Below are 25,678 nucleotides of genomic sequence, written 5' to 3'. Positions count from 1 at the left end.
TGGAACCTGCTCAACAGACACAGGTTTCTGGCATCAGCCTGGTTTGAAAGAAGCCTCGTGATCAAACTCCCACCCCCCACCCACTTAATAGGATGCATTATTGTCTGTTTCCACGAGAGCTCCAACGAGAAAAGAACTGAATTTAGTCAAATAAGTCGAGAAAGTTTAGCAGACAGGTAGCTCTTGATGTTTCAACTACCTGAACTACTCTTAAAAATTTAATTCCTTCGTGGGAAGTGTTGCTACTATGTGCAGGTTTACTTGTCATTCCTAATCTCACAGCACATGGCAGCATTGATTTGTCCTCTAGATCTGCAGGCGCACCCACAGTGCAGTTAGGAAGGGAGCTCCAGGAATCATGGTTGGAGTCCCAGTATACCAACTTCACCTAAACCATGTTAGAACAAGAGACTGCACTTGTGTTGGTCTGTCAAGATTTATATTGCTGTTCCTGCCTTCATTCCATACTTCAACATATCAAAATTGACAGATTGTGTCAGGCTCTTACCTCGAGCATTTCATTCTCCAGCTCCTCATCACTTTCAATCACATAAGAGAGATCAGCTTCTTCATCACTATTCGGTGGCTGCAGAATTACAAAATGTGAAATGAAAATAATGTAATGCGTTAACTTCCTCTATCAATATCTTTGCTTGCATCACCACACTAGAATCAGAGCTGACCAGCTATATAAAAACTGTGGCTGTAAGAACAGAGCTGAAGTTCGTACTATTCTGCAACAAGTCGCCAGTACTCAAAGCATTTTCATCAGTCAAGGCCCAAATCAGAAATGGGATGAAATGCTCACAACACACTTTGGCAGAGTCATAAAGCATCCAAGAAATTTGACAGTGCCCAAGACAAGGCAGCTTCTTGACTTAGACAAAGTAACAGAGAAATAGGTCATTCCCTTATCCACACAATTCTCTGCGAGCCTACATCATTTATGTCATGTTTTTAATCTAGATTTCTTCTAAACGTAATGATGTTATTTGCCTCAAACACGCCCTAGGGTATAAAGTTCCACATTCTAACCATGTTCCTGATAAAGAAATTTCTTCTCAATTCCTTATTTAATGTAATCTGGGGTTAACTTAACATTTATTGCCCCTAATTCCATCCTTCACACAAGTGAAAACATCTTCGATATTTATCCTACCAAACACTTCCTTAGTTTCAAAGGCCTTCTCACTTTGCCCTCAGTCTTCTCCCTTCTTGAGAAAACAGCCCCAAACTGCTCACTATTTTCTGATAGCTATAACCTCTAAGTCATGATACATTTTTTGTAAATCATTTTTTTCAGTTTCTCCAGTGCCTTAATTTCCACATTATATATTCAGACCAGAACTAAGCACAGTACTCCATGTGTATCCCAACCAAGATTTTCTAAAGAGACCAAACATTTGGGTGCCCCTACCACTTCCAATACTGTGGTTGCAACATGTACAATGTGTGAAAAGCAGCAGATCTCCGAGCTCACTTCTCCCTGGAACCTCTACCACAAGGAATAGCAAGTGACACTACTGTGGAAGCACAATAACCTCAAGTCATGAAAAAACTTTGACCTGGACATATAATCAGCATTCCCACATTAATCACTTGGTCAACATCCCGAAATTTCATCTTAAACACCATCATAGAAACACTGAAAGTAAAACGATCAACATTTCAAGACAGGAGGTCCTCCATCACAATCATTACAGGAAAACAAGGAATCGGGGATAAATACAGCCTTGACAACATCTTCATAACTCAAGAGCCAATAAATAATTCCTAAAGTATCAGCTGTTTAAAAATAATGCCAGACATGGAAGGTGAAAAATTTTTATGCACAGGCAAACTTCCTTCAACAAATTTCTAAATAAAGCAGCATGAATCCCAAATGAAATTTGGGAAACTGTTGAGGGATTTCACTCATCATCTGACCTGATATTAACTATTGAAATATGGCTCAGTTGTTACATACGTAGTAGCAATTGTTAGGAAGGCATAACTGGCGACTCATTCTTTAATGTATGTTCCTTGAAAATTTAGCATAATCTTTAACACTGTCAGAACAGTGCTCATCGTAAATCAGAATGAAAAGCAAAAAAAATTGAAAATAAAGCAAAAACCACAGTTGGAAACAACAATAAGTCACTCTATTCCTATGGAGATGAAAGGCAAGTTAATGTTTTGATTTAGGTTTTTCATAGATGCTTAAAAATCACCATAGTCCCAGAAGAACATAGGGCTGCTATCTCATTAGAGAGGGACTGGTGGTGGTTTTACCCAAGGGTCACCATGCCTCAGGAAAAGAGCCAGGTTGAGAATGTGGGGCCTTCAATGGTAACTTCAGCTGGTGCAAGAACTGAACTCAGGCCACTGGCATCACACTGCATCACAAACCAGCCATCCAGCTGGTCACACAGCCTCCAACTACACAGCAGACGAGTCACCTACTTACAGGTGACTGCCAAGTCAAGAAGCCCGAGCTTGCATTTGATGGCCATAAAACACGCATGTTACATTCTACATGAACACTACTTGCCTGAGCCAACACAATCAATTATAAACTGGTTATTGTTATTGGTTATTATACTGCTGAAAATTACACATTTTGTCAAAGCTTTTTTGTTGGGCATTCATCAGGACATGTCGCAAGAATACTAACAATTATACCTCATGGGAGTATAAATGTTGGTTTTCCCCTTGAATTGGTAAGTCTTACAAAATGTCCTGAAGAGTTAAGGCAAAGAGGTTTGACAATTTTTTTCCCCAGCAATATTCAAGTTCTGTTCTGGCAAACATCTGTTTACATTCCTGAAAATTTTATTGTAATATGATATTTTACCTTGATTGGCATAGAGGAAATAGTAGTTTCCACTGCATCCTCTGCTTCTGCCTGCTGCTCCAACATCTGAAGCTCATATTCAGTTATGGCTAAAGACATCAGGTAATCCGGATGCTTATTCTGGTTGCATTCTTCAGAAATATCACTCTCATTTTGATCAATCCCTTGGGATTCAGAGCGTGGTTCACAAACCTTCCTGCCAATCTGGGGATCCAATGGTGAATTAGTCAAGTGATCTTCTTGCTTTACATGTTGGTTGCTCCCACTTGTATTTTGATTACCTTCTAAATCATTTTCAAAATGGTCGTTCACAGCTCGACTATTTGTAGATAATTCAGATTTTGCTTCTTTCTCTTGTTCTGCACCAACCCCTGGCGTCAGTTCAAGTAAAATGTTCCGTAAAGCAGAAACATTTTCAGAGATGACGTTAAAGATATCCAAAGCTCTGGTTAAAGAAAAGCAAGTATTAAATGTATGGCAGACTAAAGAACTCTGTATTCTAAATCATTTCCACACCAGTATGACTGACTGAATTACGGCATGAGAAAAATGCCCTGTTCCTTCCAAAGAATTATGTACAGTTTTCACTAAAGTGGACTGTCTCCAGTCCATTTATCTAATTATCTGTAATAATATTTGTCATGTCTTATCTGGGGCTTGTGCACAAAAATCAAAGCTGAAATTCCAATTCAGTACTCATGTGCCATGTTTCAGATGAAACATTAAACTGAGGCCCCTTCTGACACCTCAGGTGGAGATAAAAGATCCTATGCAGTATTTTGGTCACAATTTGCCCCTTAAATCAACATCACAGAAATAGATTAAGATCCCATTGCTGTTGGCGGTACCTTTGTGCGCCAAACTGGATGTTACATTCTTACATTACAGCTATCCTTCAAAAGTAGTTCATTGGCTGTGTAGTACTTCAGGACATTCAGGACCTAAAGCTCACCATTTGAATTCAAGTTGGCCTCTTGTTTCCACAGAAGTTACAAATAGATAACCCAGTAAATGCAGAGTAATACTGAGATTACTGTTAGTGGAGTAACTGTAGAGACGAATGGTACAGCTTCCAGAAATCTGTGGTTTTAAGTGGAAGAATAGTGAGGGTCAACTGGGATGTTGAAATTTTGATGGAGTCATGTATACAGTGGTGGACAGATGTAGCAGAGGTCAAAGGGTAGTGTAGGAGCCTTTTGGGGAAGGATTTGTTTTATTCACTTGTGGGATGTGGGCATCACTGGCTGGACCATTAATTACCCATTCCAAGTTGCTCTTGAAAGGTGTGGAGAGCTGTCTTCGAGCCACTGCAGTCCATGCGCTGCAGGCAGACCCACAATGCCATTAGGGTGTGGAGTGATGGGTTTTTTCACTATTATTTTACAGCTTCAGTGGAGGTACTGATGGGGATTTAGTGCACACTGCTTAGGATACTATCATTGACCAAATGCAAGGAAAAAACATGTGCATGTCATTTAGCCCTGTTGTCGATCCCAACACTGTCTGACCAGTCTCCACTTAACAAATGTCACTGCGATCTCGGATAAGGAAGAATGAAAGACTCCAATCATAATACGATGCAAAATTATAGCACAGAGTGATGCAGTAAAGGTCAAAGGAAAAACACATGATCCAGATGCAGCTGCAGGCCACGTAGCGAATACTGCAAGTCTCAATTAAAGCCAAAGTTAACTTTCAGGAACAGCCATTAAATCATTGACAGACAACAGAAGCTGAAGCTCAATCCAAAATACTGTTTAAAGCAGGGACTTGTGTTTGTTTAGATGTAAAGAAAATGACACCATGATTAGCAGATTATCATAAATTGCATCCCATTAAGTGCTCATCACTAACCTCTGTACACCACTAACGTGGGAATCAGGAACAATATCAGCTAGTTTCTGCATATCACAGGCAAGAGAGATCAGATTAGCCCTTAAATAAAAGGAAGGCTGCAATTTTTGATCTGAAACACAGAAAATCATCATCAGTTGGCAGATAGCACACCCACATGCGAAGTTAAATTTTTGCCTGTCAACATTTGCTGCAATTATCTAATATCTTTATCCTTGGGGATAAGCGGGAAAACTCAACTCCTGCCCGATCATTCAAACAGCATTGTGGGGCAAAGTGCCCATTTCAGGTGCTACAATATATGCAGGGTTTAGTATATGATCTGAATTATAAGCTGTTGATTTGGGAATGCCTACACTAAACAGAGGGTGGTCTTGCTACTGAGCAAACAACCATTATGATGCTCTGATAACCCATTAAAGATGGAGGAACACAGTTACTACTAGAAAACTTAAAGCCAATGAGCAGATAGGACATGAAGACAAACTGTCCAATCAACTTAATGTATTTGGGGCTTGGCTTGCACATGATATTTTCAATTTTCTTCTTTTCCATTTCCAACTGCCACCTACACTAGACACTATCCTGGCTTTTCCAAACAGCTCTCTGAAACTACCTATTAAAAAAGGCGTGGTCAACATTCATCATTTTCTACTTCTCCAGAAGAAATTCAAGACCTCCATTCAGTGATTCCTCATGAGAATTTTGCAGTGGGTAGTAGTCTTGTAAACCCAAGTCCCAAGTACACTGTTTGTGCGCACCTAGCTAATGATCCACATAATAAAATGTGAGGCTGGATGAACACAGCAGGCCAAGCAGCATCTCAGGAGCACAAAAGCTGACGTTTCAGGTCTAGAACCTTCATCAGAGAGGGGGATGGGGTGAGGGTTCTGGAATAAATAGGGAGAGAGAGAGGGGGAGGCGGACATTCCACTCCCACACATCCCAGATGTCCAAGTTCTTCAAGGACCGCAACTTCCCCCCACAGTGATCGAGAACGCCCTTGACCGCGTCTCCCACATTTCCCGCAACACATCCCTCACACCCCGCCCCCGCCACAACCGCCCAAAGACGATCCCCCTCGTTCTCACACACCACCCCACCAACCTCCGGATACAATGCATCATCCTCCGACACTTCCGCCATCTACAATCCGACCCCACCACCCAAGACATTTTTCCATCCCCACCCCTGTCTGCTTTCCGGAGAGACCACTCTCTCCGTGACTCCCTTGTTCGCTCCACACTGCCCTCCAACCCCACCACACCCAGCACCTTCCCCTGCAACCGCAGGAAATGCTACACTTGCCCCCACACCACCTCCCTCACCCCTATCCCAGGTCCCAAGATGATATTCCACATTAAGCAGAGGTTCACCTGCACATCTGCCAATGTGGTATACTGCATCCACTGTATCCAGTGTGGCTCCCTCTACATTGGGGAAACCAAGTGGAGGCTTGGGGACCGCTTTGCAGAACACCCCCGCTCAGTTCGCAACAAACAACTGCACCTCCCAGTCGCCAACCATTTCCACTCCCCCTCCCATTCTTTAGATGACATGTCCATCATGGGCCTCCTGCAGTGCCACAATGATGCCACCTGAAGGTTGCAGGAACAGCAAGTCATATTCCGCTTGGGAACCCTGCAGCCTAATGGTATCAATGTGGACTTCACCAGCTTCAAAATCTCCCCTTCCCCCACCGCATCCCTAAACCAGCCCAGTTCGTCCCCTCCCCCCACTGCATCCCAAAACCAGTCCAACCTGTCTCTGCCTCCCTAACCTGTTTTTCCTCTCACCCATCCCTTCCTCCCACCCCAAGCCGCACCCCCATCTCCTACCTACTAACCTCATCACACCTCCTTGACCTGTCCGTCTTCCCTGGACTGACCTATCCCCTCCCTACCTAAACTCTCTCCACCTATCTTCTTTTCTCTCCATCTTCGGTCTGCCTCCCCCTCTCTCCCTATTTATTCCAGTTCCCTCTCCCCATCCCCCTCTCTGATGAAGGGTCTAGGCCCGAAACGTCAGCTTTTGTGCTCCTGAGATGCTGCTTGGCCTGCTGTGTTCATCCAGCCTCACATTTTATTATCTTGGATTCTCTAGCATCTGCAGTTCCCATTATCTCTAATGATCCACATAAACAGCACCAACAGATGAGTGGTGGAAGGAGAGCTGCCACATAGGCAGCACTAAAGGAATGAAGTTCAGATTGCTACCCACTGAAAGTAATAACCACTCTACACTACTCTCTCACATTGTCAACCAGAAAAGTAGCAACATCTAGAGGAAGGGAACAGGTTGTCAGGTCTTTTAAAATGAACTGTGGCACAAAACATAATTACAGATCCATTGTGAATATTCTTAATTTGATTACAGCAACACTTGTTTATACATCATTTTATGTTTTGAAAAGGGTCACTGGACTCAAAACGTTAACCCTGTTTTCTCTGCACAGGTGCCATTAAACCGGAGTTCCTCCAATACTTTCTATATTTGTTTGTTTCATAAATACTGTAAATGAATTGGTATGTGGCAGCTTGGTGGCACAGATTGTCAAAGCACAAGACTGCTTTGCAAAGGTTGTACAATCTACCAATCTAGTATAGTGATAAACCCAAGAGGTAATTATTGCAATGGCCAAAAGATGGTCTTGAATTTTGCAGGTTTTCACCACAACCAAAAAAAGAGTTTTTTTTTTAAAAAAGAAATTCCATGTAAATTAAAGACATTTAGAGCCTTTGAGTAATCTAAAATCCAAAAATGTTATTTTTTGACGAATGTAATAACAATCTTACAAATTGAAAAGGCCAGGTGAGAAAAGAGCACCATGCTCTTCAAATCCCACTGAAGTGTGCAACTGCAGCTGCTAGCAACGATAGTTCACAAGAGAGCCAAATTACACAGTGGGAAAAAAAACAGTGCCAGCTCGAAGAAATTCCTTCCCAATGTTATAATGGAACTGAGCGAGCTTAAAGTGATTCCCGTTACCAAGTTACACATCGTTTGGGGAACTTATCCAAACTAAGCACAACGTACCATCGTTACTAAGAACCAGTTTTCCTCTGTTCACATCCAGAGTCTTTAACTTTTCATAAATTAGAAAACCAGCCTGGAGAAAGAGAAAATGCAAGTCATTGCAATCTTCAGTCAATTTCAAAACACTGTCGCAGCAGCTTTTCTGAAAACAAATACAGTACTAAATTACTTTCCTTACAAGATGATGTGCTATTTTGAGCAACATATCAAAAGAAATTAAAAATACACCACTGGAAGTAATGCACACAAGCCCAAAATAACAATACATTATGCAATAAGAATTTTATTTTAGCGAAATATACAAATCCATTAATCCCTGGCAGAGATAAGGCTCGCTACAGGCCTCCAAAATATTATCTGGAGTAAGTCATAAGTTTGATTGAATATTCTGAATTTCCAAATTATATCTGAACAATGGCACTGTGTTAGGAGTACACTATATCATGGCCAAGTTGGCACTTATTTAATTGGGAACCAACCTTCCAGTCTGTTACTCTGAAGCCAGCTGTTTGAAGGTATGAGACAGCAGCCAATTCTACGCTCTCAGTTCTCAATTTTCTTTCCCTCACTCTGGTGACGGCCATGGCTTCGATCTGGCCCACAACTGTCATTGAAATCTCAACACATGTGGCCGCAGCTACGCTGCTTTTAAAAATAAAAATGCATTGCTTCCCTTCATTTATTTTCCAATGCTCCCCAATACCAGTCCTGACAAGTAAGCCATCAGGTAAACCAATGTCTATGGTTCAATTCATATCATATTGTCAAGGTGTGCAGGAACACCAGTTGGCCAATTCAGACTCCAATCTCACCATAAAGGAAGCGCCCAACTTCTCCACAATGCTTCCCCCTCAAAGCAAAGATCAAGGGCTTGTTGGTTGAGGGCAAAATAAATATTCTGGAAATGCCCCCCCCACCGAAAAATAAAGTTGGTGAGGCTGGTGATCAATGGAAAATTTTGCTAATAGGACGGATAGATTTTTGTTAGGCAATGGCATTAAGTACGCTAGAACCAAGAAGGAATTAGGATACAGATCATCCACAATTTAACTGAACGGCTACAGGGACTAAATACCTTGGTACTGTTCCAGCAGCACAACATCATCATTAAGCTTCATTATATCTCTGTCCTTATTTATAAATACATGAAAGACAAATTAACAACCAATTATTGGTAGAAGTTATATTGAGTTACAAAGTACTTATTTCAAAGCACTTTTTAAAATGAATAAAAACTTGATTAATAGTATTACAGGCCTAGGGTATTTATAACTGAAACATACATACGTAGGCATCAGTAGCTGCATAACGCTGTTGCTCAACGCTTAGTGGAAATGTATCCCAGTCACTGCAACGGACAGATGCATCCTTCCAAAGCTGTTTCCCACAGAGGTGCTGCACCAATCCATTCAAACTCCACTTCTCTGCACATTTCAGCTATGTTGTACCACAGCAGAACAAGTTTCAGTATCAGAACAAATCTCTCAAACAGACTTTGTAACATAACATCTAATTCAGGTCAGCCTTAAGGAAGAAGATATGAACCAACTTTAATAATGTGGCACAAGTTGAGAGGAAATGTATGCCATTGGGCATAAAAAAAAAACCAATTTTTACATAAGAGCAAAAATGCTGAAAAAGTGCAAGTCAGACGGCATTTTTACATAACACTGCCAATAAATGACTTTGTCAAAGCTTTTTAATCTTGCACGCAAGACAAAAAGCTTCTGTAGAAATGTGTAGTTTTTGAGCCATACTCCAGCTCTATACAACTGAATAATTACTCTTAAGCGAGAAGTTACGGCAACAGTGCCAATTGCCTCTCTGTAAATTAAAAACTGATATTGAAAGGAAAATGAGGTATTGAATTATATCCTGGAGCTATTAGGTTACTAGATCTTGTTGGCATTAAAAATTCAATTACAATGTTCGTGAAGACAGGATTTTTACAAGCTTTTAAAAGAAGCAGTCCTTTGATGTTTGTTACAAATAGTCTCAATACTAAACCTGAAGTATTACAACAAACTATTGGAGAGAAATACTAATTGGCTCAGATGGTCATAAAGATCCACAACAATCCAGTACTGTCATTAACTAGCTTTAGAAACGTAAAAAAGTGTGTAAGTTAGAGTCTTGTGTTTCCTGAAGAGCAGGGTTAATGGAAATAATTTAACAACATATTTACTGTCACTGCAACAGAAAAATTCAAGCAAATTTGTTCAACATGCTCAACTCCTTATGAAGCCATGCTGACTATCCTTGATTAATCCTTGCCTCTCCAAGTAGACGTTAATTCTGTACGTCAGCATTTTCCCAATAGTCTCCCTACCCAAATATTAGGATCATTGGCCTGGAGTGTTCTAGTTTATCTGTCACCTTTCTTAAATAATTCTACCAAATTATCTGTCCAAACTATCTGTAACACCCATTCTGTGGCCAGAGAAGATATGAAAATTCATGTCAGAGCCTCTGCAATCTCCTCCCTTACCCCGCCACTGCAACTTGTGATACGTCTTATCTGGGCCTGTGGATTTATCCACTTTCAAGCATTTAAAAATACTAAAACATCCTGTCTCTCAATGCGGATTCATTCAAATATATAAAACACACTACCACCAATTATTATCCTTCTCTACATTGACTATGGATGCGAAGTACTCTTTTGAAATCGCAGCCACATCTTCTGTCAACACGACATACTAGCTTGGTTCCTAAGAGACCAGACTCTTTCCCCTTATATACTTACTAAACCCCTTTAGGCTTTCCTTACGTTATGTGCCAGTGTTATCGTCATGCCCCCACTTCACACTCCTAATTCTTTTTTAAGCAATCCCCAACACTTGTTATTCTCCTCTAGGAGATTTGTTCTTTTGAGCATTTGACAACTACCATAACCTTCCTTTTTTTTTTAAAAAGGAAAGCCTGATCCATGCTGGACCATCGCTCAATATCCAGAAATCTCTGGATTTGTTGATCTTACCTTTCATGCACTGAAACAGGTTTGCCTGAATTCATGCTATTACTCTTTCGAAAGTCTCCCATTCTTCTGGTGTGGCTTTTTCTTCAAATAACTACTTCTGATCCACTTTGACCAGATTCTCCTTTATCTTATTCAAAAAAAAAAATCAGCCATTCCCACAATTTTGAACCTTTATTTCTGGTCTACCTTTGTCTTCATCAATAATTACCTTAAATCTTACTGAATTATGTTGACTAGCATTGAAATCCTCCCCCACAACTTCTGGCTTTGTCTGAAGTCTGGCTTTGTTCCATAAGTTAAGTCCAGCACTAACCCTCTTATCAGTCTTTCTATATGCTGGCTTAAAAAGCTCTCCTGGACACAGGTGAAAACTTCCTCCACCTCTAAGCTTTTCACATTTGTCTCAGTTAAACACTGGGGAAGTCGAAATCCACTGCTATCATAATCCTATTATTTTTACACTGCTGAGATTTGCTGACATATCTTTCTTCTTATCACTCCCTTATGTTTGAGGTCTACAGTACATCCTTAAAGTGATTGCTTTAGTATGATCAAGTTCTACTAAGGATGGAGGTCTTGTGACAGCGGCAGCATCCCTGCCTTGGAGTCCAATTCAAGTTCTAACAAAAGTTCATTCACTGTTGCCGGTCAAAATACTACAACACCCTTCCCTAAATGCACGGTAGGTAGCCTTGCTCCCCTGGGAGTTCCAGCTGTTCAAGAAGCCAATTCATCACCACCTTCTCCAGGCTAATTAAGGATATGCAACAAATGCTGTGACACCAGCATTTGGTAGCCGGTGACACCACGTCCCATGTGTGAAAAAAAGACAACAGCATGCAAGTAAGCATGCACGTTGTTACAACAACTAGGAATCCAAGCAATGTGTACACACCACAGAACTAAGGAAGTGCTACATTGCAGGTAACAGTTCAAATGAAACTGTCAACTGTACGTAAAATTGGTTTCATTGAGGTGGGTTGGCTCGCTGAGCTGGTTTCTTGTTCCGCAGATGTTTCATTACCCTGCTTGGTGACATCCTTAGAGCAGCCTCTGAAGAAGCATCTGTGTGTTTTCCTGCCTGGTTTTAAACTCTGGGGTCCATTGCGATAGATTGCCTCACTTCTAAGTTTCCTCTGGATTGGAATGTATATGGGGTCAAGTTCAATGGTGTTTATTAATAGCATGCTTTGTGGAGTGCCATACTTCCAGGAATTCTCGTGCTGGTCTCTGCCTAGCCTGTCCCAGGATCTTGGCGTTGTCCCAGTCAAAGTTGTGGTTCTCCTTGTCCATGTGGATTCAGATGAGGGGAGTATAGGTCGTGTCTTTTTCTAACCAGTCGGTGTTCACTTACTCTTTGGTTAGTTTCCTTCCTGTTTGTCTCTTCTAGTGTTTCTCGCAGTCTCTGCAGGGGATCTTGAGGATGACATTGGTCCTGTCCAGGGCAGGGAGTGGGTCTTTAGTTCAGATGAGCACTTGTCATAGGGTTGATGTGGGCTTGTGTGCTACTCTGATGCCCAACGGTCATAGAAGTCTTGTGTTGAGTTCCGACTTGTTCCTAATGTAGGGTAGTGTGACGTGTGTATCGGGGCTTGTAGAATCTGTCTGATGCTGTTCTTGTAGGCATCTCGTGACCCAGTTCTTTGGATATCCATGATCCTTGAACACTTGGAAGAGGTATTCCTCCTCCTCTTGGTGTAGATCTACGTTGCTGCAGTGTGTTGTTGCCCTTTTAAATAGTGTTTGCACACAGCTTTGTTTGTGTGCGCTGGGATGGTTACTATTGAAGTTCAATACCTGGTCTGTGTGTGGGTCTTTACGGCGTACTTTAGTTTCTAGTTCCCCATTTGTTTTGTGCTCCACCATGACATCCAGGAGTGGGAGTTGTTTGTTCTTCTCCTCCTCTCTGGTGAATTTAATTCCGGTGAGGGTGTGGTTTTGAGAGTTTGTGTGTCTCATCTAATTTGGTCCATTTAATGACGACAAAGGTGTCGCCTACGTAGCATATCCATAGTTTAGGTTGGATTTGCGGAAGAGCAGTCCTTTCCAGTCTTTGCGTGACTGCTTCTGCTATGAGTCCGGAGATAGGCAATCCCATGGGTGTCCCCTTGATTTGCTCGTAGGTTTGGCCGTTGAAGGTGAAGTGGATGGTCAGGCATAGGTCCAGTAGTTTAAGCATATTATCGTTGGAGGTGATTTCACTGGGGTCATGTTCTTGTTCAAGTAGTGTTGTCATTGTTTCCATTGCTAGTGGTATGTCTATTGATGTGACTAGGGCAGTGACATCAAACGATATCATGGGCTCTTCGTCCTCTATCTTTTTGTCTTTGATAGAGTTGAGGAACTCTTGGGCTGAGTGGATAGAGTGGGGTGATTTGTTGATTGGGTGCTTGAGTCTTCTTTGCAGTTCTCTGGCTAATCTGTGCGATGGAGTGCCTGGTAGGGACACTATGAGTCTGAGGGGGAATTCTGGCTTGTGCACTTTAGGGAGGCCATGGAATCAGGGTGTGTTGGTTCCTCTGGGTTTCATTCTTAAGAAGTCTGTTTTGTTGATCTGTCCTATTTGTTTAAGTCTTTGTAACACATATGGGATTCTGTTGCCTAGTTGTGGTGTTGGGTCAGTTTGTACTGGTCAGTATGTGTTCCTGGAAGAACGGCACTCCACAAAGCATGCTATTAATAACTACATTGAACTCGACCCCATATACGTTCCACCACAGACGAAATCTGGAAGTGAGACAGTCCATCGCAATGGACTCCAGAGTTTAAAAACCAGGCGGGAAAACACACCAACGCTTCGTCAGAGGCTGCACTGAGGATGTTACCAAGCAGGGTAACGAAATGTCTGTGAGCACGAAACCAGCTTGGCAAGCCAACCAACCTCAACACCCACAACCCAAGCTACAGATCAACTCCAAAATCTTAAAAATTGGTTTCCTTGTCCATCTGCCTATATAAAATAGTCACTAGACTTCAAGACTATTGCACTGGCTTTAATATACTTCTGGATGTCATGAAGACATGCGAGGCATGAGATATGACATTTTTTGTGAATAATTATTTATTGTTGCGCCATCTTTGTAACTAAGAGGAAGCATTTATTTTCCACTAAAAGGAAACATTTCAGCTGACTTCACCACAGCAATAAATCTGGCAGGAATTGAAATCAGTGAATTTAAAGGAAATGAAGCTTTAGAACAGTGTTAATTTAGAAGAATCATCACTTCATAAAGGGATATGAGCACTGGAATAAAGCAAACTTTTTTCTCCAGCACATTATGAACGGACAGTCTCAATAAACCAGCAAAAATTGATTACCTCAAGTACCACAAAGTTTACTACATTATTCTATCCAATTATAATAGTTTTAGAATTTATTTACCTCAAATGTAGATATACTTGTTGTTCAATTAAATGGCCACACAAAATATCAATTGATTCAATATCGAATCAATTTCTCCTCAAATACTGCAATTTACCACAATGTCGGAGTAGTCAGTTGAGGGTGCAAGTGAGAAGGTTCTCTCCTGCTAAGTTTTATTTAAGGCAAAGTTGCATCCTTATTCAAGAGATCTGTGCTATAAATAAAGTATAACAGTGATGGGTATACCCCCTGCATGACATTTCTGGTACTTAGTCCCATAGGTGGTGCCCATTAATGAAAATTGACCTGGACTTAAATGGGTCACATTAGAATGTACATGAAGTGCCTTTTTTTGATCTGGAGCTGTTACTGTTACAAGTACTGAGCTGGGCGAACACAGCAGGCCAGGCAGCATCAGAGGAGCAGGAAAGTGGACGTTGCAGGTCTGGAGCCTTCTTCAGAAATGGGGGAGGAGAAGGGGACTGGGGCTCCCCGTCTCTCTATTTATTTCAGTCCCCCTCCCCTCCCCCATTTCTGAAGAGGGGTCCAGACCCAAAACGGCAGCGTTCCCGCTCCTCTGATGCTGCCTGGCCTGCTGTGTTCATCCAGCTCTACACCTCGTTATCTCAGACTTCAGCATCAGCAGTTCCACCATCTCAATGTTACAAGTGCCACTGGTTTCTACTGTAAAATCTGAATTCTTAAAATACATTCTTTAAACAACTTCTGCCTGGCTCACAATTCATTTAGTGAATCAACTCTGCACTCAATCTCCCAAATCTTGAGTCAGTGTCATGTTAGCCCACAGTAAGATGCATAAAATGAATAATATTTTACCTTTTGATTAGCTATGTCGGTTAATTCCACAAAACCTCTGAGTTTAATGTCACAGTCTCTCATTAGCTTCCAATGGTCTCCAGCAATTCCAACACCAACTTTTTTAATTGCTTCATCTTCTAGCAATCTTTTCAGACCACTTGGAAATCCTAAAACCAAATTCACGTCATCAATACAGACTCAACTCATTTGGTAAATGACAAAGAACTGCCTAGAATCCACAAGGATTTTAAGGGCTCTGATTCAATATCTTTCAAGAATAAAATCTTTTTTGGAAGTTCTATTCTGCAGACAGAGTCAACAAGAGAAATGAGCAAGAACTATCACCACTGATGTCAGTGTTCCTATTATTACCAAGAACGAGACCTCATAACCAATTGTGTATTGCTTTATCCATCTCCTAAAGAAAAAGGCCCAATGTATTTCACTAACGTGAGGTTAGCTGCAGGTGACATCACTGCTACATGTCGGAGAAGAGTAAAACCTTGCACTCTCTCAGTGAGATCTAACAGATTATTTTCCCACCCTGTCTCGAGGTAAACACATTATTCTCTCACCGTGTTTAAACTTGGGAAGCAATGCAACACATTAGTGAAATTAGCAGCCAAGGAGAGAGAAAAAGAGTTAGCATTTCAAATGAAGGACTTTTCATCTGAACTAGGAAAGGGAAAAATACGATACAATGTTACGTTTATGCAACCAAAAGGCTGCCACACCTTCCCAGTTGCATTCATGACAGGGAGGGGGGGGAAATATGAAGGAATAAAAATACATCATACTCTAACCTGACATGGAAGAGATATGGAACAAGTAGCACTTTTTCTCAGATGCACACAGCTGAATAAGTGCAACTTTTCCAACCTTGCCTTTTATATATGCTGGAGGCCACTCTATGTCAAATCCAACAGCTGATTCCTTTGCAACAGAAGACCTAAAATAAACAAATGTGCAATTTAAAAAAGGCTGACATTTATATTCTGTTATTATTAAACATTCAAAATATTAAAAATCTAGAAAGTGAGAAACTCATCCATCGGACCTAATCTTTGAAAATATAAAACTGTTAGAACGTATAACCAACATTCATATATAGGTATTTCCTTTTTTAATCACCGATTCTAGCAGTGCACTAAATTACAATTATTAACATTCAGGGCTGCTTCTTATTGATACAAGAAATAGTTTTTTTTTGGTGATGGGACATTCGGACATACACACACTAGTTATTTACCCCTCTTCTGGTCACATACACACACACAACTAAGAGGACCAAAATGAAACTTAATCCCAGACCAGCACGAGTGTGACACTAGCCAACACCTGAATCAATAATTAGGGTCTTCACATGATGGCTGCACCGAATATATTGTTTTAATCTCAATGAGGACATGTCACTTTTTGACTGATATCATTAGGTCATGAGATCGCGTCGCTCCTGGTTAGCCAAAGCTTAGACCATCTCCTTGTTGTTAAGTACCAATCGTTGTGTTTCATTCAAACTAATATGCAAGAAACATAGGATTATTCAGCTTAGTGAAAAGAAAATTGATCACTTTCAGAAATCTTACCTTAAATCTTCTGATAGGAAAGAACAGTCATTTGCTTCGTAACTGCATACAATGGACCCAGGAAACTCCAAGAAGGGAAGTTTGTCCTCCAGAGCATTTTTCTTTATACAAGAAACCTTGAACACAAGAAAAGGATTTATTTTCCCTTTCTGTCTTTGAATGGACACCTACTTGTCATGCCCTCCAACAAAGCCATAGCCAGCAGTGTGAAGATATCCCCTCACACAGCAAGCTTTTTACTACAGTTCCCTATTGAGCTGCTGTAACTGGCTTGTAAATTGCCAAAAGGAGAGACTCCAAGTTGTGTTCACACTGCAAGTTCAGTTAACTCTCGCCCATTTTCTTCACTCAAGCAGCACCTCATATAATGAGCCTGGGGAAATGCCTGGGGCAGAAGGTGTCCGCTTCTTCCATTAGAAGAGGAGAAATTCATGGTTGTGAAGGAATTTGGCCCAGTATAGACGCCAAACTTTATAGTGCAGTAGCTAGGTAATTAGCTAAAAACAGTGTGCGGTTGCATAAATAGTTCTCTTCCAGTTGCACTAAATTTCTGGCCTTGTGTACTAGAACATGATTCTTTGCAAGTCACTCAATGGTGATTTAAATCCATACAGTTCAGAAGAAAAAGTTAATTAAATGTGGGAGAGAATGTAAGTGAACATAGCAGGAGATGGAAAGACAGATGACTAAAGCAGACACAATCAGGGAAAATGTGGTCAAGGTTTACAATAGTAGGATGATGGAATAGGAACAGGATAAGATAATAAAAATGAACTAGAAAGAAACATTAATCATTTTTGCTTGATTCAGCAATGATTTCAAAAATGAAATTGTATTGGCACAATTGTGTACACTTGCACGACTATCAGAATAGCACTGGGAAAACAAGACTGACCAGTCATTCTACAGACCCAAAATGGAGTTAATGGCTTCAGCAGTCTCCTCTACCATAACGCAACAAGTCATTAGAATCATAGAATCTCTAGTGTGGAAGCCCATCGAGTTCACATCGCCCCTCCAAACACCATCCCACCCAGACCCACCGTCCTACCCTACCCCTGCATTTCCCATGGCTAATCCACCTAGCCTGCTCATCCCTGGACACTACGGGGAACTTAGCATGGCCAATCCACCTAAACTGCACATCTATTAATGTCTGCCCAAATTAAATTCAAAGTGGATAGGTCTTATCTTTCAAACACTGCAGTCGTGCAAAAACAAAAGGGGAAGAAAAGTTGCCAATTATTCCTGAACACCTTTTGTTGATTTGCAGCTTCTTTAATTTCTTCTGAAGCCATCCATTCTGGTAAGTTACGCTCCTGATCAGTCATCTTCTCACCACTTAATGCATCTTTTTCAAGATTTCCTGATGAGACACAAAAAAAAATTTGTTTTCTATCGATAACGTTCTGATAAAACAGCAGATCCTAGAAGTAAAAAAAAAACTTAGCGAAAGAATCTGGCAAACACATGCAAGTTAAAAATCTCATATTGTGATCAGTTTCTACATTTCAGTAAGCACAAAAGAACTGATGTCAGATTTTAAGAATATTAAATTTCATGTGCTAATGGAGTTGCCATTACAAATTTGGCCACATATTTCCCACAATCTCAAACAGATTTCTTAATTATGTCCCAAAGACAAGTCAATATTCATTTGTACCTATTCCAACCTTCAAAAGATAGTAATTTATGACACCTACCAGTGTTCAAGGCCTAGACATTTAAATGGGTTACTGATGTTGCTCATTGTTAAAGACTTAAATGACAATTTCACCATCTGGGAGATTTGGTAGAATTATGGCGGATGGTTCGGTCACTGACAAGGTCAACCTTCCCCAAGGAGTCTCTGTTGCAAACAGGACCAGAATAATTGAGCTGTGAGCAAGTTGCTGCCTCAGGATTCTCCTACATTTTCCAATTCTGGCTGAGCTTCTTCCAGGAGTCAAAGTTGATAGCAAAACACCTCAGAGGTCTTTCATGTGTCTTTATAGCACTCCTTTGAATATCATGACAGGGCACCCCAGACCCAAGCTCACTACAGATCTGCTTTGAGTGGCAAACACTCCAGCTTAAATGACCAGCCCAACACGATATGACCACCGCAGTGCGATGTATCTGCTTGGCATGCCAATTCAGTTGAGCACCTCAATGTCTTGTACTTTCTCCTACCAACTGACTTTCAAAAGCTCCCAAAAAGCTAGCTCAAAATGAAAGTGGTTGAACTTCATGACACAGGTACACAGTCCAAGTATTGTGTGCGCACAGCAGAGTAGGCAGTACCACTGATCTACAGACTTTTTGTTTGTTAGACTCAGGCCTCTTCATTCCCAGACTGATGCTCAATCTTGGCCAAAGGCTACACCTGCTCTGGCAATTCTTGCATATATCCCATCAACATAGAAAAGTCAAAAGAATGCACGGCAAGATGTGAGTGGTTGACGAGTTCCGGTCACTGACTGAAATTTCAGGTTCAGGAAAGAATCAGGTTATTACAATCAACAGGATGAAAACTAGAGTAATGCAAGGCCAAAAGTTATTGCATGCATTAGAAAACAAGTCCAAGCTGCATTGCGTGTTGTCAGCAAACTGGAAATTATGAAGTCGTTGGAGACTGATCTTTGCCTGAAGTACACTACAGACAAATAAACTCTAAGGTGAAAGATCATGAATATTCACCAAATAACTTTAAAACTTAAACCTTTATAAACACAGCCATGCGTAAACACAGGCAAAAAAATGCTATGGTGAGGAAAAAACTAAAGCAGCTTAGTGGTTGTTCTTGTGATGATTCTTATGCTGATCAGAACACTGTTTCTTGGTCTTGATTGTGCAGGTGCTTTCACTGGTTTGCAGGAGGAAGGGGACTGGTTTACAGCTCGAGAAGCCTCTGACTTATTAATTAATAAGTCGCAGCTTACAACAACACCTGAAGGAAAAATAAACCATCTTTCTTCCTGCTTATTAGTATTCTCCATTTGTACACCCTCAGCTCCAGCTCATATGAAAACTACACGTCAACTACAAAAATAGAACAAAGAACTGCTGATGCTGGAAATCTGAAACAAATATAGAAATTGCTTGAGAAACTCAGCTGATCTGGCAGCAAACATGGAGAGAAAGCCAAGTTAACATTTCAAGTCCAGTGACCCTTCTTCAGGACAAATTCTGAAGAAGGGTCACTGGATGAAAGATGTTGCCAAACATGCTGAGTGTGTCCATCCAGTTCTGTTTTTGTTACACATTAGCTACTGCTTGACAAGGTGTATAAAAAGCATTAACAATGAACATCATATTATGTGCTTTAGAAAAGTGCTGCAATCCCTCATTTTTAAAACAGGTCCTCTAATCCAATATTATAAAATACAGAAAAACTTTTCAAAAAACACGTTATTTACACCACAGTGATGAATTTCAACGGGCAGCCAAATTTTTCCCATTACCTACCACAGGACCCAATGACTAACACGAGCAGGCCTTGCTCAGGTCCATAAGTGCAGTGCAGAGATCCATGTTCACCCATACAAGCAGAAAGGAAGTCCCTAATCTTATTCTTCTCCATTGCCAGCAAAATATTTACCATAATTCTTCCGGCTCAGTTAAGGTAACATCTTAACCAGGATCTACTGTCAGACCATCAGTGCAGTATCATTAAAGGCTGAGAAACCACTGGTATGACATTTAGAAAGCTACAGAAATGCCAAATACAGAACATGAATCTCCACTGCATGTTGGTTGAGAATAATGAACATGGGTAGGGAGAAACCTAGTAATGCACATGCATTTACCAAACCAAAGGAACACAGCAATTGCTTGACAAGAAAAAAATGCAATCCATCCAGCTTGCTTTCTATGATTCTGTTAACCAAATTAGAAAACAATAGGGATGCTGTCATAAAATCTAGGCAAATAATATCTATTGATTAGCCCAGAACAGTCCTAGACATGAGACAAGGAAAACCGTGTCATGGTCAGCTTCAACAGCCATAAGTCTAAAGTTCCCTTTCATCCCAAATATACTACATCCACCATATGTTGCATCTCCAATTACTCAAATGCACTGTGTTGGATACCAAAGTACTAATTTATGAAAGAAACCAAATTTGCATTTTTAAAAAATTATGCTAATACATCTACCATCTCCCTGGGGATCCATAAACGATTACACCGTATATATCTCGTACTGATTAAAGTAAGTGGAGGTTTTGTGGCAATTAAGAACTTCTGTTGCATGAAATCAGCTCCAGAAGTTGGGCCTGACTGTGCCTTTGGCTTCGATGCATTTCATAAATTAAAATGCCTCTTTATTCAGTCAATAAAACTTTTCATTCCCCTATTTAATTGATCAGCTGCACTACATTCTACAGAGTGATTACAGTCATTCCTTCCAAGTCACACATACAGCGAACAAAAAGTAGGATGGGTTTTTGGGAAAAGGGATGATGGAGAAACATTAATTCTGAACACTAGTTTCAATAAAATTACTTTTCTTCCCAACCCCCAACAAAACCTTCAGTTTTCAGGGGATTTAGATGCAATTATTTATCAGGAAGTAGTGTAAATACCTATTCCCCGATTGCTATTTTGCAAATCCCTAAAAATAGTTTGTTAAGAACTGGCTCAAACTTCAAAAAAAAAATGCTGCAATGCATATCCATACAATTAAGAAAGTGGTAATTAAAATCTTTGCCAGATGATAGCAAGTCCCACTCCAGATAGTAACAAGCAGAAATCAAGGCTGACATTATAGCTCTCCCCTCTTAGAGGTAACATTTTCTGATGAAGCAGTAACCAAACGTCAACAGATCAACTTCAAAGATTTCAAGGCACAATTTAAAGAGCAGGGGAATTTATCCTTGTGGCCTGGCCAACAGTAGTGCTATAGAGTTATTAACTTTCACTGGAGGATAAAAGACAGGAAACCAGCGTAACACGTCCGAAAAATGGCACTCCTGAGAGTGCAGCACACTCACAGTATAGCAATGCAATGAAATGACAGCCCGATTAATCTGCTGAATGAAGACTCAGAAGTGAGATTAGAACCCCACTGGTGAGATAAGAGTGTTAGCATCGATCTAAAAGACAACAGATTTGCTGATCATAGCATTCCTGGAATACAAAAGTTGTTGTTGTTATGTCCAGGAGACTTGGCCAACAGTTTTTCAGTGCCCAATTTTACCACTGCCTGCTAGAGCCAGCAAGAAAGAAAAAGTTGCACTTAATATATTGCCTTTCACACCTTCTGGACACCCTAAGATGCTTTACAGCCAGAGCATTATGTTCAAAGCAAGGTGACAAAATAGAAAATAGCATCCAATTTGCACACAGCAAAGTTCTGCATGTAACAGGGGTATCATTGCAAATTGGGATTAGTGACTTTAGTGGGGCAATAAAATGAAAGGACATGCAAGGCCTGAAATAAACATCTTTTCAGAACAGCAGCATTTTTAATAGTTTGGTGTTCCAGCAGTACTGGATTATGTGTAGAATTTGATTCCATGATTGTGTGACGAGAGTACAACCCAACTTATTGTCAGTGTATGGAGACTTGGGGATTTTAGTCACAAAAGAAACAGGATCAGGAATAGCTCATTCATCCCATCTGCGTTGTTCTATTACCTAGTTTGATCAGGGGTGATTACAGCCTTCACAATACTTTCTTGCCAGCGCCTTAATTCCCTTGTCAATCAATAAAATTTCCAACTCAAGCTTGAACATAAGTAAAAACCGAAAGAACTGCAGATGCTGTAAATAAAGGGACAAAAACAGAAATTGCTGGAAAGGTTCAACTGGTCTGTCAGCATCTGCGGAGAGAAATTCTGCAAAAAAAAACAAATTAAGGTTAACGTTTCAAGTCGTGACCCTTCTTGCTACGGGAACGTTAGTTCTGAGGAAAGGTCACTCAACCTAAAATGGTAACCTTGGATGTAAGTAATGGTACTACCTCTGCTACTCTGTTGTGGAGAATGACAACCCACGAGGAAAAGAAAGTCTGCATCTATTAAATGGGACACTCCTTATTTTTTAAGCTGTGTCCCTTCCTTAAAAAGGCTAGATAAGCACTGATATGCCACAGCATAAAAAGTTACAGGCCACAAGTTGGAAAACTGCATCAGAATTAGATAGAGACAACACTGTGGGGAGGTGGAGGAACACAGGCCTAGCAGCAGAGGAGAAGAAAAGTTGATGTTTCGGGTTGGGACCCATTTCTGAAGAAAGGTCCCAACCCGAAACGTCAGCTTTCCTGCTTGTGTTCCTCCAGCCCCATGCTGTTATCTCAGACTCCTGCATCGGTAGTTCTTGTTATCTCAGGACAGACAGATACTTGATGCAATAGACAGTCGGCCAAAGAGCTTTTATCCGTGCTGCAAAAGCTACATCGCTCCCACTTCATCATAAAAATCAGCTGAATGAAACACCTCCCTGAGGTACTCATAAAGCAAGTACCCCTCTCCTAAACTGAAACGTACACACGTCTTCGAGGTGCAGTCTCACCAACGCTCTGCACAGTTGTCAGAGATAATGGGAACTGCAGATGCTGGAGAATCCAAGATAACAAAGTGTGAAGCTGGATGAACACAGCAGGCCAAGCAGCATCTCAGGAGCACAAAAGCTGACGTTTCGGTCCTAGACCCTTCATCAGAGAGCAGGTTTTCACCCTCCCTTGCGACAAAGGTCAAACGTGCAGTTTAAAAATCAATGTAGACGTTGCCCTGCAGAAGGAGTCCAACAGAGAGTGAATATAACTCTGGGATAATAAAATGTGAGGCTGGATGAACACAGCAGGCCAAGCAGCATCTCAGGAGCACAAAAGCTGACGTTTCGGGCCTAGACCCTTCATCTCTGAAACGTCAGCTTTTGTGCTCCTGAGATGCTGCTTGGCCTGCTGTGTTCATCCAGCCTCACATTTTATTATCTTGGAATTCTCCAGCATCTGCAGTTCCCATTATCTCCGAATATAACTCCGGGCCGGCTGAGGCCAGCAAACCAGAAGCAAGCACAGAATCCATTCCGTACACTAAAACGACACCACACAATTACCGGACTCAAAGAGACGCGGAGGGCCTCCCCACACCCTGAGGAGCGCTTACTCCGTCCCTCAGAAGCTCCCACCGTAGATTCCCGTCACTCCCTCATCCACCATGTTCCCGCGCTCCACGTGATCAGAACCCGAATCGAACACACACCACTCGATTGGTGAGGATTCGTCCTCCCTCGCCGTTCGAGCAAGGAAGGGTGGCAACAAATATTGCGGGCGGTATCGCCGGCACCATCCGCCTTTCGACCGTCTGCACTAAACGTGGAAAAAAAATAAAAGCAGAGCGTTTGTTTTTGCGGCTGAATGTCAACCCGGTATTTGGGTCAGACACTCGGCGGCTGATTAATCGAGTCCATATTTTACGTTGCCGCTCACCGACAAGCCCCACCCATTTACCTCGATCTCCTCCCCGCCCACCACTGGGGGGACGGCCCCATTTTGTCCCAATAGCCCCGCCCATTTTTCTTTCTGCCCTTCCCCCAAAGTCTCCGCCCCCTCACACACCCCGCCCTTCCCCCCCGTATCTCCGCCTCCTCCCTTCCACGGGCACTCTAAACCCCGCCTCCATCAGACACCACCGGTGGCGACTGCGGCGCGGTTGGTCGTCATGGTGATGTGGGCGCGCCCTTGCCGTCACCTCGCCCAACCTCCGCATGAGTCTGCGCTCTCGAGTCTCGCGACCGTTGGCAGGCGGTTGGCTTCAGGCAGGTGGGAGGGGGTCGTCTCTCATGGCGACGACCAGCGAGCGGGACCGGGCCATAGAAGGAACGGACACCGAAATTCACTTGTTACCGGCTCTCCCCGCCGTCACTGTACCTCCCGAAGAAGTGGTAGTGGTGGCGGAGGAAGAAGGGGATGTTGAGGAGCCCCAACTGGCCAAGGGGAGGGATCCGAGCCTGGCTGTCGGCCCCCCACCTTCTCTACTCGAGACCCAGGAGCTGGCCTCCAAGCGGGTGGATATCCAGAACAAGCGCTTCTATCTGGACGTGAAGCAGAACGCCAAGGGACGCTTCCTGAAGATCGCCGAGGTGGTGGGCTCGGCAGGCCGCAAGAGCCGTCTGACCGTCTCCATGCCGGTGGCGGCCGAGATGCGCGACTACCTGGGAGACTTCATCGAGCACTACGCCCAGCTCGGGCTGACCGGCGGCGGAGCAGGAGGAGGTGGTGGCGGCTTGAGGCGGCGGCGGAGGCAACAGCAGGAGGAAGACGAGGAGGTGGCGGCTGCGGTGGTACAACAGCAGGCGGCGGTGGCCCAGCCCGAGGCCCAGGCCCAGCCGCAGCGGGTGCTGAAGAGCGAGTCCCTGGTACGGGAGAACCGCAAGTACTACCTGGACCTGAAGGAGAACCAGCGCGGCCGCTTCCTGCGCATCCGTCAGACCGTGAGCCGAGGATCCCCCGGCTGGGGCTACTCGGCCCAAGGCCAGACCATCGCCCTCCCGGCCCAAGGCCTCATTGAGTTTCGGGACGCCCTGGCTCGGCTGATCGAGGATTATGGAGTTGCCCCAACGGTGGCGGCGGCAGCAGTTGGAGGGGGAGGCCTGCTAGACGAGGCTGGGGCTCCGGGGTCGCTCGAACTGCCCGAGGGGATCTCGGTGCCGGTTGATAACAAGCGGTTCTTCTTTGACCCGGGCTCCAACCGGTACGGGGTGTTTCTGCGGCTGAGCGAGGTGAAGCCCTCTTACCGCCACTCCATCACCGTGCCGTACAAAGCCTGGGCTCGCTTCGGCGACAACTTTCTCCGGTACGCCGAGGAGATGAGGGCGATCCAGGAGAGGCGTAGGGACAGGAGGGCCGAGCTAAGTCGAGAGGTCGTCACTGCCGCCGCCGCAGACGGTGCCCAAGAAGAGGAGGAGGAAGATTGACATCGCTTTCTGACCTATGGAGGCAGAAGGTGCTGGAAAGAGCTCAGCAGGTCTGACAGCATCTGCGCATCGAGAAGCGGTGTTACCGCTTCGATCCAGTTTTTGTCTGTTTTGGAACTCAGTTCCTTTTTAACACAATGCAAAACCACCACGCCCCCCGACTCAGTCATCTCCCATTTTTCTCTATTCCCTGTCCCATCCCCACTCCAGTTCTCCACTGTCTCTCACCCAATGCCCATTAGCGATTCCTGTACTCCCCAATTTTCAGTTGGTGTCTCGCAGCCTTTCAGGCTCTGAAACTGATT

The 25,678-nt window shown here is 42.7% G+C and overlaps 2 protein-coding genes across 8 annotated transcripts in view; one reads left to right on the top strand and one right to left on the bottom strand.

The window, feature by feature from the left end:
• The window catches only part of wrn (WRN RecQ like helicase), a 110,938-nt gene extending 85,566 nt beyond the window's left edge, over window positions 1–25,372 (bottom strand). For 3 of the 7 annotated variants that reach the window (XM_048560420.2, XM_048561009.2, XM_048560934.2), the window contains exons 1-10: window positions 23,514–23,647; window positions 17,729–17,838; window positions 16,473–16,588; window positions 15,690–15,835; window positions 14,905–15,053; window positions 9,011–9,160; window positions 7,724–7,796; window positions 4,688–4,799; window positions 2,834–3,278; window positions 509–586 (exon numbers count right to left, since the gene is read on the bottom strand). In XM_048560420.2, the coding sequence (XP_048416377.1) occupies window positions 509–586; window positions 2,834–3,278; window positions 4,688–4,799; window positions 7,724–7,796; window positions 9,011–9,160; window positions 14,905–15,053; window positions 15,690–15,835; window positions 16,473–16,588; window positions 17,729–17,803 (1,344 nt within the window). In that variant the 5' untranslated portion in view covers window positions 17,804–17,838; window positions 23,514–23,647. Of the gene's footprint in view, window positions 1–508; window positions 587–2,833; window positions 3,279–4,687; window positions 4,800–7,723; window positions 7,797–9,010; window positions 9,161–14,904; window positions 15,054–15,689; window positions 15,836–16,472; window positions 16,589–17,728; window positions 17,839–22,091; window positions 22,218–23,513; window positions 23,767–24,426 lie in introns of those variants that run through there. The other 4 variants (XM_048560679.2, XM_048560508.2, XM_048560851.2 and 1 more) reach the window with 4 other exon arrangements.
• On the top strand, window positions 24,193–25,389 carry LOC125466517 (transcriptional activator protein Pur-beta-like). Its single transcript, XM_059652745.1, has one exon. The coding sequence runs from the start codon at window positions 24,240–24,242 to the stop codon at window positions 25,371–25,373; it is 1,134 nt and encodes a 377-aa protein (XP_059508728.1). The 5' UTR covers window positions 24,193–24,239; the 3' UTR covers window positions 25,374–25,389.
• Window positions 25,390–25,678: the final 289 nt, after the last annotated feature.

This window comes from Stegostoma tigrinum, chromosome 1 (genome assembly GCF_030684315.1).
Source record: "Stegostoma tigrinum isolate sSteTig4 chromosome 1, sSteTig4.hap1, whole genome shotgun sequence".
NCBI classification, from domain to species: domain Eukaryota; kingdom Metazoa; phylum Chordata; class Chondrichthyes; order Orectolobiformes; family Stegostomatidae; genus Stegostoma; species Stegostoma tigrinum.
Note: the sequence above shows the minus strand (reverse complement) of the source record. Positions and strands in the feature narration are given on the sequence as shown.